This window comes from Scyliorhinus torazame, chromosome 11 (assembly GCF_047496885.1).
Source record: "Scyliorhinus torazame isolate Kashiwa2021f chromosome 11, sScyTor2.1, whole genome shotgun sequence".
In the NCBI taxonomy this organism is placed as follows: Eukaryota; Metazoa; Chordata; class Chondrichthyes; order Carcharhiniformes; family Scyliorhinidae; genus Scyliorhinus; species Scyliorhinus torazame.
The window spans coordinates 1,615,725-1,630,520 of record NC_092717.1 but is presented as its reverse complement, the minus strand read 5'-3'; the positions used below and the strand labels follow the sequence as shown (position 1 = coordinate 1,630,520).

The following is a 14,796-nucleotide window of genomic DNA, read 5'->3' as shown; positions in this document are numbered from 1 at the left end:
CAAGGACAGAAAAACGTCACAAAACACCAAACATGTGAATTAGGAGTCGGCCAGTCAGCCCCTCGAGCTGCTCTGCTGTTATGAGAGATTCTGGCTGATCTAATTGTAACTTCAACTCCACATTCCTGCCGACCACCCGGTAAACGTCCACCTCCTTGTTAATCAAGAATCTCTCTCGCTCTGCCTTAAAAATATTCCAAGATTCTACTTCCACTGCCTTTTGAGAAAGAGACTTTCAGAGATTCATCACCCTCAGAAAAACAATTCCTCATCTCGGTCTTGAATGAGGGATCCCTTATTTTTGAATAGATTCTCCCACAAGAGGAAATATCCTCTCCATGTCCACCCTGTCAACACCACTCAGGATCTCATAGGTTTCGATCAAGTCGCCTTGTACTCTTCTAAACTCTTAATAATAATTATCGCTTATTGTCACAAGTCGGCTTCAATGAAGTTACTGTGAAAAGCCCCTAGTCGCCACATTCCGGCACCTGTTCAGGGAGGCCGGTACAGGAATTGAACCCGTGCTGCTGGCCTTGTTCTGTATTACAAGCCAGCTGTTTAGCCCACTGTGCTAAACCAGCCCCTAGTGGATACAAATCTAACCTGTCCAACCTCTCCTCAAGACCACCAGCCCATCCTGGTATTAAACCTTTCTGATCTGCTGCCAAAACATTTACATCTTTCCTTAAATAGACATTTTCTCAAATAAAATAGCTTTCTTCCATTTTCATTGATCCGTTTATTTTTATTGCAAATGTCTTAATGTATAAAGTGATTCACTTATTTCAGATGAAATGACTTGAAAATTGCAATCATAAAATCCCAGGTTCACTGGTATAAAGGCAGGAGCTGGGGTCAGTTTGACTGATTCTGAAGCTTAGTCAACACCTTTATTATTTTCATTTTTAACTAGTCTTGGGTGTTCAATATCAACAGTTGAATTATTTAGAGTGCTAAATCCCTTTGTGCAAAGTTTGACCAGAAAGATTGATGAGCGCAAAATGTCAATATCCAGCCTCCCCTTCAGCAGCACTCAGCCCTGTCACCCAGTGAGTGTGTTTTTGACCAGCAGCCCATAGTAAGACCTTGGAAAGTGCACGGACAGGGAACGCCAGAAGACTAGTGACAGAGATAACAATGGTGTTCACTCGATCACGACCAACTGGAGGCTAAACAAAAGGCAGGATATCGAATGTCATCGGTGACATCTTTAAAAACAATCGGAATACAAAACAATCCAAGACTGCAAACACAAAAAGGGAAAGATGGTATTACGATAGGATGAGCATCAAATCACGGAATAAATTTGTTCCTAGAGCCTGCTTTTGACAATTCAGTTGTTTTTTGTGCCAAAACAATGTTTTAACCAATAATTCGAACAAAGCAATATAATAGAATTAAAATCATGGATTTTTAATTAAGAGCATTTTATACAAAAATATGATGCAAGTTCAAACCCCGGAACATGCAATAAGCAATTATAACCATTTCAGTGTAGCCACCACACTTACCATCACAGAATACTGTGATTCTGCCATTTACAGAGTTCCTGCTCGTATACAATTAAACTGAAGATTTTCCACAAAAACACTGAAGCAGATGATTAAATGCACATTACGTACAATTCCATTTCAATCCAATTTAAGCTAATGTTAAAATATTTTCTACAATACATTATTTTTTCAGAAGCAATTAACACACACGCTCAATATGCCCATTCCCAGATATCTGGTCATATCCAGGGGGGGGTGGAAGTCTGTGAAATGAAGAGCCCAGGATTGTCTATCAAATAGAGGTGTTATCAATTAACTAGCACCTGTAACTGGCATGCACCTTTATAATGTCCCCGCTCTAGCAGTGACCTTCCTTCCTTCAGGCCGATGATGGCAAGTCCGACACGATTTATGTCAGATCAAAGAATTCACACATAATCCAATGGCCCAGGAAATATCAGTCCCCATTGTTTGTGTCTGCAGCCGACTCAAGAGGCCAGAAGTGTTGGTGATCAGGCATCTTATGAAAGACTTTGCCAGCACAGGACCATCTTCAGAGGTCAGTCAGCCTTGCTTCAAAATCAAATAAGTGCTTTGTTAGAGCGGAGGCACAGAAATCTGAAAATACAACAATATCTCATTGCGGAGGGAGCTGGGGAGAGGGTCACCAACAGTTGGAACCTTGTCCCAGAGGGGCATTCCTTTTAAGAATTAATCAGTATCTTATTTTACAACACATTATTTAACACTTACACAAAAAACCTTGCAACTAAAATTGATTATAATGACTTATTGCATTAATTTATAAATCTACTGCTTTGATTATTAAAAAGATATGCAATTAAAACTTAAAAAGGGTTGGAATATCTGCATTGGTGCCTCTCATCTCGCAATATAACCACTCCTACAGCGCCAGGTCACACACCGAGCGAGTGTCACTATGGGAGTGCTGGCAGCTGATATATCCCAATTACTTGCCAATATCGGAGGCAGAAATTTGATCTCGTCACCTGCATTGGGTTCTGGGGCTTTCGGCAACCCCTGGAGAAGTTAAGGATATGAATAAAATGTCCCTAATTCTCCACTTTGTCACAAACATTGTGTTTGGTTTCATTGTTAATATGTTATGTACTTTTCTGCTTAATGTGTTGCTATTGTCAGCAAAATATAAATGATGTAAAACATTTCTTTCAATAAACTTGTGATGAAGTGAAGAAAGCTTCAGGCGATGCCCTGGAACAGAAACACAGAACATGGGCTGACACACATCCACGTCTGCGCAATCCCCCCTCTGTGCAACATGGGCTGACACACAGCCACGTCTGCGCAATCCCCCCTCTGTGCAACATGGGCTGACACACAGCCACGTCTGCGCAATCCCCCCTCTGTGCAACATGGGCTGACACACAGCCACGTCTGCGCAATCCCCCCTCTGTGCAACATGGGCTGACACACAGCCACGTCTGCGCAATCCCCCCTCTGTGCAACATGGGCTGACACACAGCCACGTCTGCGCAATCCCCCCTCTGTGCAACATGGGCTGACACACAGCCACGTCTGCGCAATCCCCCCTCTGTGCAACACGGGCTGACACACAGCCACGTCTGCGCAATCCCCCCTCCGGGTATCTCATGGTTTTCTTTACAAAAGGTGTAAATCTAAAAAAACATGAATGTTCAAGAACACTTTATACTTCATAAAGCTTTGCTGCATTTGGCCAATTCCATTTAAAATAATGAACGACCAAACAAAAATATTCAACAATTTTAGTGCAACATAATGCTTAAAGTGAATAAGTCCGATCACATCAGTCAGGTAACTAGATCACACTCGTCAGTGATCCTCAAATATTTCAGTGAAATGATTAATCCCTGAAATAATTGGTGTGGAGCCTAAAATAAGCTGCTTTGAGAAATGGTGTGCAGCAGCTAATTGTGGATTTGAGTTCAGTGATAGCGGGATCCTGAAACCATTGCAAAGCTGGTGTAAGGCAGTGAAGTGATCCACTTCCATCAGGTGGAGGCAGCATATAACGAACCACAGACTTCCCGCTGCCAATCACATCACTTTGCTCCGCAAAATAATTTCTAGAATGGGAGAATTCAGCAGCTAAGTTCTTCATAGAAACTTTCCCACGATCCCTTCCAGACTGAGCTGCACCCACATGCTGACTGTGGAGAGGAGGGCACCTGGAGAGAGAAAAAAAATCAAGTTGCTCATAATTTCACAACTGAAAACACAGATGCACAATCAATAATTTACTCAAGTAAATGTATTGAGTGATCGCATTTTAATTTGTGTCTAAGATATAAATGCAAAGTAAACGCAGTTTCACTTGATGGTGGAGAGTCTGATAAATCCACAATTACAATGACAAGATTACAGGGTGAGGGGCAGGAGGGAACAAAGAGAAGGCGTGTGATACAGAGCAGGGAGATGCGCATGGTGAAAAAGTCAAAGAGAGATGTTAACAAACAACTGATGTGGGGCGGCGCGAGTGGGGCGGCGCGAGTGGGGCGGCGCGAGTGGGGAGGCGCGAGTGGGGAGGCGCGAGTGGGGAGGCGCGAGTGGGGAGGCGCGAGTGGGGAGGCGCGAGTGGGGAGGCGCGAGTGGGGAGGCGCGAGTGAGGAGGCGCGAGTGAGGAGGCGCGAGTGAGGAGGCGCGAGTGCCGAGGCGCGAGTGGGGAGGCGCGAGTGGGGAGGCGCGAGTGGGGAGGCGCGAGTGGGGAGGCGCGAGTGGGGAGGCGCGAGTGAGGAGGCGCGAGTGAGGAGGCGCGAGTGAGGAGGCGCGAGTGAGGAGGCGCGAGTGAGGAGGCGCGAGTGCCGAGGTGCGAGTGAGGAGGCGCGAGTGAGGAGGTGCAAGTGAGGAGGCGCGAGTGAGGAGGTGCGAGTGAGGAGGCGCGAGTGAGGAGGCGCGAGTGCCGAGGTGCGAGTGAGGAGGCGCGAGTGAGGAGGTGCGAGTGAGGAGGCGCGAGTGAGGAGGTGCGAGTGAGGAGGCGCGAGTGAGGAGGCGCGAGTGCCGAGGTGCGAGTGAGGAGGCGCGAGTGAGGAGGTGCGAGTGAGGAGGCGCGAGTGAGGAGGCGCGAGTGAGGAGGCGCGAGTGAGGAGGCGCGAGTGCCGAGGTGCGAGTGAGGAGGCGCGAGTGCCGAGGTGCGAGTGAGGAGGCGCAAGTGAGGAGGCGCGAGTGAGGAGGTGCGAGTGAGGAGGCGCGAGTGAGGAGGTGCGAGTGGGGAGGCGCGAGTGAGGAGGTGCGAGTGAGGAGGCGCGAGTGAGGAGGTGCGAGTGGGGAGGTGCGAGTGAGGAGGTGTAAATGACTACACATCAGCTGTGTGAATCAACAAGACCAAACCAGCAAAGGAAAAACAGAACAAGATGGAGGTAGAGTTGACATTGTGAAATTGTCAACTTACATAAAAAGCAAGAGGGTAGCCAGGGAAAGGGTTGGCCCACTGAAGGATAGGCAAGGGAATCTATGTGTGGAGCCAGAGGAAATGGGCGAGGTACTAAATGAATACTTTGCATCAGTATTCACCAAAGAGAAGGAATTGGTAGATGTTGAGTCTGGAGAAGGGGGTGTAGATAGCCTGGGTCACATTGTGATCCAAAAAGACGAGGTGTTGGGTGTCTTAAAAAATATTAAGGTAGATAAGTCCCCAGGGCCTGATGGGATCTACCCCAGAATACTGAAGGAGGCTGGAGAGGAAATTGCTGAGGCCTTGACAGAAATCTTTGGATCCTCGCTGTCTTCAGGGGATGTCCCGGAGGACTGGAGAATAGCAAATGTTGTTCCTCTGTTTAAGAAGGGTGGCAGGGATAATCCCGGGAACTACAGGCCGGTGAGCCTTACTTCAGTGGTAGGGAAATTACTGGAGAGAATTCTTCGAGACAGGATCTACTCCCATTTGGAAGCAAATGGACGTATTAGTGAGAGGCAGCACGGTTTTGTGAAAGGGAGGTCGTGTCTCACTAACTTGATAGAGTTTTTCGAGGAGGTCACTAAGATGATTGATGCAGGTAGGGCAGTAGATGTTGTCTATATGGACTTCAGTAAGGCCTTTGACAAGGTCCCTCATGGTAGACTAGTACAAAAGGTGAAGTCACACGGGATCAGGGGTGAACTGGCAAGGTGGATACAGAACTGGCTAGGCCATAGAAGGCAGAGGGTAGCAATGGAGGGATGCTTTTCTAATTGGAGGGCTGTGACCAGTGGTGTTCCACAGGGATCAGTGCTGGGACCTTTGCTCTTTGTAGTATATATAAATGATTTGGAGGAAAATGTAACTGGTCTGATTAGTAAGTTTGCAGACGACACAAAGGTTGGTGGAATTGCGAATAGCGATGAGGACTGTCTGAGGATACAGCAGGATTTAGATTGTCTGGAGACTTGGGCGGAGAGATGGCAGATGGAGTTTAACCTGGACAAATGTGAGGTAATGCATTTTGGAAGGGCTAATGCAGGTAGGGAATATACAGTGAATGGTAGAACCCTCAAGAGTATTGAAAGTCAAAGAGATCTAGGAGTACAGGTCCACAGATCACTGAAAGGGGCTACACAGGTGGAGAAGGTAGTCAAGAAGGCATACGGCATGCTTGCCTTCATTGGCCGGGGCATTGAGTATAAGAATTGGCAAGTCATGTTGCAGCTGTATAGAACCTTAGTTAGGCCACACTTGGAGTATAGTGTTCAATTCTGGTCGCCACACTACCAGAAGGATGTGGAGGCTTTAGAGAGGGTGCAGAAGAGATTTACCAGAATGTTGCCTGGTATGGAGGGCATAAGCTATGAGGAGCGATTGAATAAACTCGGTTTGTTCTCACTGGAACGAAGGAGGTTGAGGGGCGACCTGATAGAGGTATACAAAATTATGAGGGGCATAGACAGAGTGGATAGTCAGAGGCTTTTCCCCAGGGTAGAGGGGTCAATTACTAGGGGGCATAGGTTTAAGGTGAGAGGGGCAAAGTTTAGAGTAGATGTACGAGGCAAGTTTTTTACGCAGAGGGTAGTGGGTGCCTGGAACTCACTACCGGAGGAGGTAGTGGAGGCAGGGACGATAGGGACATTTAAGGGGCATCTTGACAAATATATGAATAGGATGGGAATAGAAGGATACGGACCCAGGAAGTGTAGAAGATTGTAGTTTAGTCGGGCAGTATGGTCGGCACGGGCTTGGAGGGCCGAAGGGCCTGTTCCTGTGCTGTACATTTCTTTGTTCTTTGTTCTTTGTTGTTCTTTGGAGAGCTTGGTGACGGTGGCCATCAGGTGGAAAGGGTTGAACATGGCAGAGGATAAAATTGCTCAACATGGAGGTTGGAAGGATGGAAGGTGAGACAAAGGAAACATATCGTCATTCTGGATGGGAGTGGAAGCTGTAAGAGCAAAGTGCTTGAAATAGGTCAGGCAGGGCAGAGCGCTGCAAATCATAACGGGGCAATCAGCGGAGGAAAAATGAATTAAAAATGTGTTGTCTGAACATACGGTTGCGCAGTTGAGCATATTGAAATTGGCCGGTACGATGTTGTGGGCATCACAGAGACGTGGCTGCAAGGGGATCAGGGCTGAGGTCTAAATATACAAGGATACGTGTCCCATCGAAAGGTCAGACAGATGGGCAACGGTTGCATTGTTCGTAAGGAATGAAGTTAAATCGATAGCAAGGAGCAATAAAGGATCAGAAGGCGTAGAATCTCTGTGGGGAGAGTTGAGGACTCGCAAAGGTAAAAGATCCTGATGGGAGTTATGTACAGGCCCCCTCGCAGTAGTCAGGATGTGGGGCAGAAAGTAAATCAGGAGACAGAAAAGGCATGTAAAAAAGGCAATATTACAATAATCATGGGGGACTTCAATATGCAGGTGGACTGGGAAAATCAGGTTGGTAGTGGATCCCAAGAAAAGGAATTTGTGGAATGTCTAAGAGATGGTTTTTTGGAGCAGCTTTTGACAGAGCCTACTAGGGAACAGGCAATTCTGGATATAGGGAGGCAGACTTGATTGGGAACTTAAGGTGAAGGAACCCTTAGGGAGCAGTAACCACAATATGATAGAATTTACCCTGCAGTTTGAGAGGGAGTAGTTTGAGTCAGTAACAGTATTACAATTAAATAAGGGTAACTACAAAGGCATGAGGGTGGAGCTGGCCAGAGTTGATTGGAAAAGGCGCCTAGCAGGGAAGATAGTGGAAATTCAATGGCAGGAGGTTTTTTGGGTTATTCGGGAGGCACAGCATAAATTAATCCCAAGGAGGAGGAAACATGCTAAGACCAGGACAAGGCATCATAGGCTGACAAGGGAAGTCAAGGACAGCATAAAAGCTTAAAAAAAAAAGCAAACAAAGTGGCGAGGATTAGTGGGAAGCCAGAGGATTGGGAAGCCTTTAAAAGCGAGCAGAGGACAACTAAAAAAGCAATAAGGGGAGAGAAGATGAAATATGAGTGCAAGTTAGCTAGTAATATAAAAGAAGATAGGAAGAGTTTCTTTCAATACATAAAAGGTAAGAGAGGCAAAAATAGACATTGGACCACTGGAAAATGTGGCTGGAGAAGTAATAATAGGAAACAAAGAAATGGCAGACAAACTGAATAGTTACTTTGCATCAGTCTTCACAGTGGAAGACACCAGTGGGATGCCAGAGCTCCAGGAGAATCAGGGCAGAGGTGAGTGCAGTGACCATCACTAAGGAGAAGGTTCTGGGGAAACTGAAAGGTCTGAAGGTGGATAAATCACCTGGACCGGATGGTCTACACTCTAGGATTCTAAAAGAGATAGCTGAGGAAATTGTGGAGGCAATGGTGATGATCTTTCAGGAGTCACTGGAGGCAGGAAGGGTCCCAGAGGACTGGAAAGTGGCTAATGTAACACCCCCTGTTTAAGAAGGGAGGGAGGCAGAAGATGGGAAATTATAGGTCGGTTAGCCTGACTTCCGTCATTGGTAAGATTTTAGAGTCCGTTATGAAAGATGAGATCGCTGAGTACTAGGAAGTGCACGATAAAATAGAACTGAGTCAGCACGGCTTCGTCAAAGGGAGGTTATGTCTGATAAATCCGTTAGAGCAGTGTTTTTCAAACTTTTTTGCCGGGGACCCATTTTTACCAACCGGCCGACCTTCGCGACCCACGCCGGCCGAACTGCGTGACCCACCATTTTCTCTTACCTTGTTTGTTGCTGACAAAAATGGAAGAAATGGTTTTGGGTCCCTTTGGCCCCAATGGCCCCCCGATCTTGAGAAAAAGAAAAGGCTGCGAGCATATGAAAAGAAATGCGGCTGCACTGCGCATGCGTGCCCGATCATCGGCCGAATTTTAAAAATCTGTTCCTGGCCATTTTGAAGGCCGCTCGCAGCCGGCATTATCAACACCCGGCTGCTGCTATTGTGCGCGGATTTGCTCGAAAGGGAGAGCCGCGACGGACAGCTCAGTGACCCTCCCGACACCTGCCCGCTGCCCACCCTCGGGTCGCACCCCCGAGTTTGACAATGCCTGCGTTAGAGTTCATTGAGGAAATAACAAAGGAGAACCAGTGGACGTGATTTATTTAGATTTCCAGAAGGCCTTTGACAAGGTACCGCATAGGAGATTGTTAAATAAGTTAAAAGCCCATGGTGTTGAGGGTAAGATCCTGGCATGGATAGAGGATTGGCTGACTGGCAGAAGGCAGGGAGTGGGGATAAAGGGGTCTTTTTCAGGATGTCAGCCTGTGACTAGTGGTGTGCCTCAGGGGTCGGTGCTGGGCCCACAACTTTTCACAATATACATTAATGATCTGGAAGAAGGAACTGAAGGCACGGTTGCTAAGTTTGCAGATCTGTAGAGGGGCTGGTAGTATTGAGGAAGCAGGCGGGCTGCAGAAGGACTTGGACAGGCTAGGAGAGTGGGCAAAGACGACGCAAATGGAATACAATGTGGAAAAGTGTGAGGTTATACACTTGGCAGGAGGAATCTAGGCATAGACTATTTTCTAAATGGGGAAATGCTTAGGAAATCAGAAGCCCAAAGGGACTTGGGAGTCCTTGTTCAAGATTCTCTTAAGGTTAACGTGCAGGTTCAGCCGGCAGTTAAGGAGGCAAATGCAATGTTGGCATTCATGTCGAGAAGGCTACAATACAAGACCAGGGATGTACTTCTGAGGCTGTATAAGGCTCTGGTCAGACCCCATTTGGAGTATTGTGAGCAGTTTTGGGCCCCGTATCTAAGGAAGGATGTGCTGGCCTTGGAAAGAGTCCAGAGGATGTTCACAAGAATGATCCCTAGAATGAAAAATTGTCGTATGAGGAACGGTTGAGGATTCTGGGTCTCGTTGGAGTTTAGAAGGATGAGGGGGGATCTTATTGAAACTTACAGGATACTGCGAGGCCTGGATAGAGTGGACGTGGAGAGGATGTTTCCACTTGAGGAAAAACTAGAACCAGAGGACACAATCTCAGACTAAAGGGACGATCCTTTGAAACAGAGATGAGGAGGAATGTCTTCAGTCAGAGGGAGGTGAATCTGTGGAACTCTTTGCCGCAGAAGGCTGTGGAGGCCAAATCACTGAGTGTCTTTAAGACCGAGATAGATAGGTTCTTGATTAATAAGGGGGTCAGGGGTTATGGGGAGAAGGCAGGAGAATGGGGATGAGAAAATATCAGCCATGATTGAATGGCGGAGCAGACTCGATGGGCCAAGTGGTCCCCCATGTGCTCCCCGTGGGGGCGTGGGGGGGGGGTCGCGGGGGGAGCACCTGGGGGGGGGGCGGGGGGAGCACCTGGGGGGGGGGGGCGGGGGGAGCACCTGGGGGGGGGGGCGGGGGGAGCACCTGGGGGGGGGGGCGGGGGGAGCACCTGGGGGGGGGGGGCGGGGGGAGCACCTGGGGGGGGGGGCGGGGGGAGCACCTGGGGGGGAGGGGGGCGGGGGGAGCACCTGGGGGGGGGGCGGGGGGAGCACCTGGGGGGGGGGGCGGGGGGAGCACCTGGGGGGGGGGGGCGGGGGGAGCACCTGGGGGGGGGTGCGGGGGGAGCACCTGGGGGGGGGTGCGGGGGGAGCACCTGGGGGGGGGGGTGCGGGGGGAGCACCTGGGGGGGGGGGTGCGGGGGGAGCACCTGGGGGGGGGGGTGCGGGGGGAGCACCTGGGGGGGGGGTGCGGGGGGAGCACCTGGGGGGGGGGTGCGGGGGGAGCACCTGGGGGGGGGGTGCGGGGGGAGCACCTGGGGGGGGGGTGCGGGGGGAGCACCTGGGGGGGGGGTGCGGGGGGAGCACCTGGGGGGGGGGTGCGGGGGGAGCACCTGGGGGGGGGGGTGCGGGGGGAGCACCTGGGGGGGGGTGCGGGGGGAGCACCTGGGGGGGGTGTGGGGGGAGCACCTGGGGGGGGTGTGGGGGAGCACCTGGGGGGGGGGGGGGTGTGGGGGGAGCACCTGGGGGGGGGCGGGGGGGGCACACGGGGGGGGGCCGTGGGGAGCACACGGGGGGGCCGTGGGGAGCACACGGGGGGGCCGTGGGGAGCACACGGGGGGGCGTGGGGAGCACACGGGGGGGCCGTGGGGAGCACACGGGGGGGCCGTGGGGAGCACACGGGGGGGCCGTGGGGAGCACACGGGGGGGCCGTGGGAGCACACGGGGGGGCCGTGGGGAGCACACGGGGGGGCCGTGGGGAGCACACGGGGGGGCCGTGGGGAGCACACGGGGGGGCCGTGGGGAGCACACGGGGGGGCCGTGGGGAGCACACGGGGGGGCCGTGGGGAGCACACGGGGGGGGCCGTGGGGAGCACACGGGGGGGCCGTGGGGAGCACACGGGGGGGCCGTGGGGAGCACACGGGGGGGCCGTGGGGAGCACACGGGGGGGGCCGTGGGGAGCACACGGGGGGGCCGTGGGGAGCACACGGGGGGGCCGTGGGGAGCACACGGGGGGGCCGTGGGGAGCACACGGGGGGGCCGTGGGGAGCACACGGGGGGGCCGTGGGGAGCACACGGGGGGGCCGTGGGGAGCACACGGGGGGGCCGTGGGGAGCACACGGGGGGGCCGTGGGGAGCACACGGGGGGGCCGTGGGGAGCACACGGGGGGGCCGTGGGGAGCACACGGGGGGGCCGTGGGGAGCACACGGGGGGGCCGTGGGGAGCACACGGGGGGGCCGTGGGGAGCACACGGGGGGGCCGTGGGGAGCACACGGGGGGGCCGTGGGGAGCACACGGGGGGGCCGTGGGGAGCACACGGGGGGGGCCGTGGGGAGCACACGGGGGGGCCGTGGGGAGCACACGGGGGGGGCCGTGGGGAGCACACGGGGGGGCCGTGGGGAGCACACGGGGGGGCCGTGGGGAGCACACGGGGGGGCCGTGGGGAGCACACGGGGGGGCCGTGGGGAGCACACGGGGGGGCCGTGGGGAGCACACGGGGGGGCCGTGGGGAGCACACGGGGGGGCCGTGGGGAGCACACGGGGGGGCCGTGGGGAGCACACGGGGGGCCGTGGGGAGCACACGGGGGGGCCGTGGGGAGCACACGGGGGGGCCGTGGGGAGCACACGGGGGGGCCGTGGGGAGCACACGGGGGGGCCGTGGGGAGCACACGGGGGGGCCGTGGGGAGCACACGGGGGGGCCGTGGGGAGCACACGGGGGGGCCGTGGGGAGCACACGGGGGGGGCCGTGGGGAGCACACGGGGGGGCCGTGGGGAGCACACGGGGGGGCCGTGGGGAGCACACGGGGGGGCCGTGGGGAGCACACGGGGGGGGCCGTGGGGAGCACACGGGGGGGCCGTGGGGAGCACACGGGGGGGCCGTGGGGAGCACACGGGGGGGGGCCGTGGGGAGCACACGGGGGGGGGCCGTGGGGAGCACACGGGGGGGGGCCGTGGGGAGCACACGGGGGGGGGGCCGTGGGGAGCACACGGGGGGGGGCCGTGGGGAGCACACGGGGGGGGGCCGTGGGGAGCACACGGGGGGGGGGCCGTGGGGAGCACACGGGGGGGGGGCCGTGGGGAGCACACGGGGGGGGCCGTGGGGAGCACACGGGGGGGGCCGTGGGGAGCACACGGGGGGGGCCGTGGGGAGCACACGGGGGGGGCCGTGGGGAGCACACGGGGGGGCCGTGGGGAGCACACGGGGGGGCCGTGGGGAGCACACGGGGGGGCCGTGGGGAGCACACGGGGGGGCCGCGGGGAGCACACGGGGGGCCGCGGGGAGCACATGGGGGAGCCGTGGGGAGCACACGGGGGGGCCGTGGGGAGCACATGGGGGAGCCGTGGGGACTCGGGGCTGGGTGCAGGGTTTCGGGGGGGGGGGGGGTGACTCGGGGCTGGGTGCGAGGTTTCAGGGGGCGGTGACTCGGGGCTGGTTGCGGGGTTTCGGGGGGGGGGGGGGGGAGAAATCGGGTCTGGGTGTGTGGTTTCTGGGGGGTGGGGTGACTCGGGGCTGGGTGTGGGGTTTCTGGGGGGGGGGGGGGGAGAGACTCGGGGCTGGGTGCAGGGTTTCGGGGGTGACTTGAGGCTGGGTGCGGGGTTTCGGGGTGGTGACTCGGGGCTGGGTGCGGGGTTTCGGGGGGGGGGGGTGACTCGGGGCTGGGTGTGGGGTTTCGGGGGGGGGGGGGGGTGACTCGGGGCTGGGTGCGAGGTTTCAGGGGGCGGTGACTCGGGGCTGGGTGCGGGGTTTTCGGGGGGGGGGGGGAGAAATCGGGTCTGGGTGTGTGGTTTCTGGGGGGTGGAGGGGGGGGGTGACTCGGGGCTGGGTGGGGGGTTCTGGGGGGGGGGGGGGGGGAGACTCGGGGCTTGGTGCAGGGTTTCGGGGGTGACTTGAGGCTGGGTGCGGGGTTTCGGGGGGGGGGGCGACGACTCGGGGCTGGGTGCAGACACAACTCCTGCTAAACCTTATTTCTTAATTCTACCCAGAAAATCTTCACTGCCTGTTTACCTTCAGCTATATCCTCTCATCATTAAAGCTACTCCTCACCACCGGCCATTTCTCGAACCTTTCCAGTCGATCTTGTAACCTGGTGTATATCGAGCACCCAGTCCTGATTGGAGTCATGTTTCCGTGATGGTAACCTTGCCAGGCCCTCTGAGCTGAACTTGTGCCTACAATTTATTCAAATAGTTTGTACAAAGAAATCTCAATTGGACTACACAGCCCCAGCTGTCATTCTGTTCCAGTGTTTTACTCTCATGTTTCCTCTTCTCTCTCCTGGTTCAAGAACTTTTCACCTTTCAGTTCTCCCTTTATTTGTCGTGTCCAAAGGACAATTTCTGACTGTCCACTTTTCCCTTTCATTTATTGAAGTTATTATTCATACTGCTGCCTCTATCCAAGCTCTCCCCTCCACCTACTAGTTACAACTCCTCGTCAGCAGTCTAATCAAGCTTCCTGTTCAGTTCACCTTTCAGGGTCCTGCCTGGTTGGGTGGAGTCCATCGCGACAGTATAGTTTGGTACTAGAAGCCCATCTGTACTTCTTCCAATCAGCTGTTTGTCTGATTCTCCTGGCTCGAGTTTCATAGGAATTTCAATATAGCGTGAGGAATACTGCATGTTGACTAAAAGCAGTGGAGGAGAAACAGTGAGTGAGTGTGTGGTAAAGGAAGAGAGAATATTGCAAGTGCCAGAGAAAGAGAGGTTGAATTAAAGTGTACTTAACAATAGCTTCTATCTCTTGCTGCAGCCAGCACTCTCACTCACTCCCAAGGCTCGATATCAATGGCACCATTTTCCATACCTGTTAATGTTTTGGATTCTCAGAGTCATCTTCCTCATCAGAATCTACAAATTAAAACATAATTAATGCCAACCTCCTGATAATTTTGCAAGCCTCAGAAACAATGAACATGAATTGTGTCTACATTCAGAAGCTACATCTGGAGTCAACACTGAATGATAAATAAATGTGGAACACATTGGGAGGCTTTAGGAGGTAATGCTGTCATTTTCAAACATGTTTCTGTGACTATACAGAAATTGCAACACAGAATCATGTTGTTCAGTTAACCAGTTCTTTGGGGCCGGGATTGAACCCAGATCCTCACCGCCATGAGGCAGCAGTGCTAACCACTGCGCCACCGAGCCGCTCAGAGAGAAACAGAGTTAATGGCTCAGATCGAAATGACCTTTCTTCAGAACGTATCACCTCAACCTCAGCACTTTTCTTTTTATTTCAGATTTCCATCGTGCATAGAATTCTCCTAGTGTAAGACTAGACAGGTTTCCGTACAAAGTTCTATCGGTAGCTAAAGAATTACAAACAAATTAAGAAATTTAAATGAAATGGACCAGTGAATCGGAGCGGCCCAGTGAATCGGGAGCAGTCAGCGGCCCAGTGAATCGGGAGCGGTCGGCGGCCCAGTGAATCGGG

At 53.9% G+C, this 14,796-nt stretch overlaps 1 protein-coding gene across 2 annotated transcripts in view; it reads right to left on the bottom strand.

Annotated features, from left to right (window-relative positions):
• Positions 1–1,395: 1,395 nt before the first annotated feature.
• Positions 1,396–14,796, bottom strand: part of stard3nl (STARD3 N-terminal like) — a 44,387-nt gene continuing 30,986 nt past the window's right edge. For both annotated transcript variants that reach the window (XM_072466845.1, XM_072466844.1), the window contains 2 exons: positions 14,164–14,207; positions 1,396–3,685 (listed from right to left, as the gene is read on the bottom strand). In XM_072466845.1, the coding sequence (XP_072322946.1) occupies positions 14,167–14,207 (41 nt within the window). In that variant the 3' untranslated portion in view covers positions 1,396–3,685; positions 14,164–14,166. The remainder of the gene's footprint in view (positions 3,686–14,163; positions 14,208–14,796) is intronic.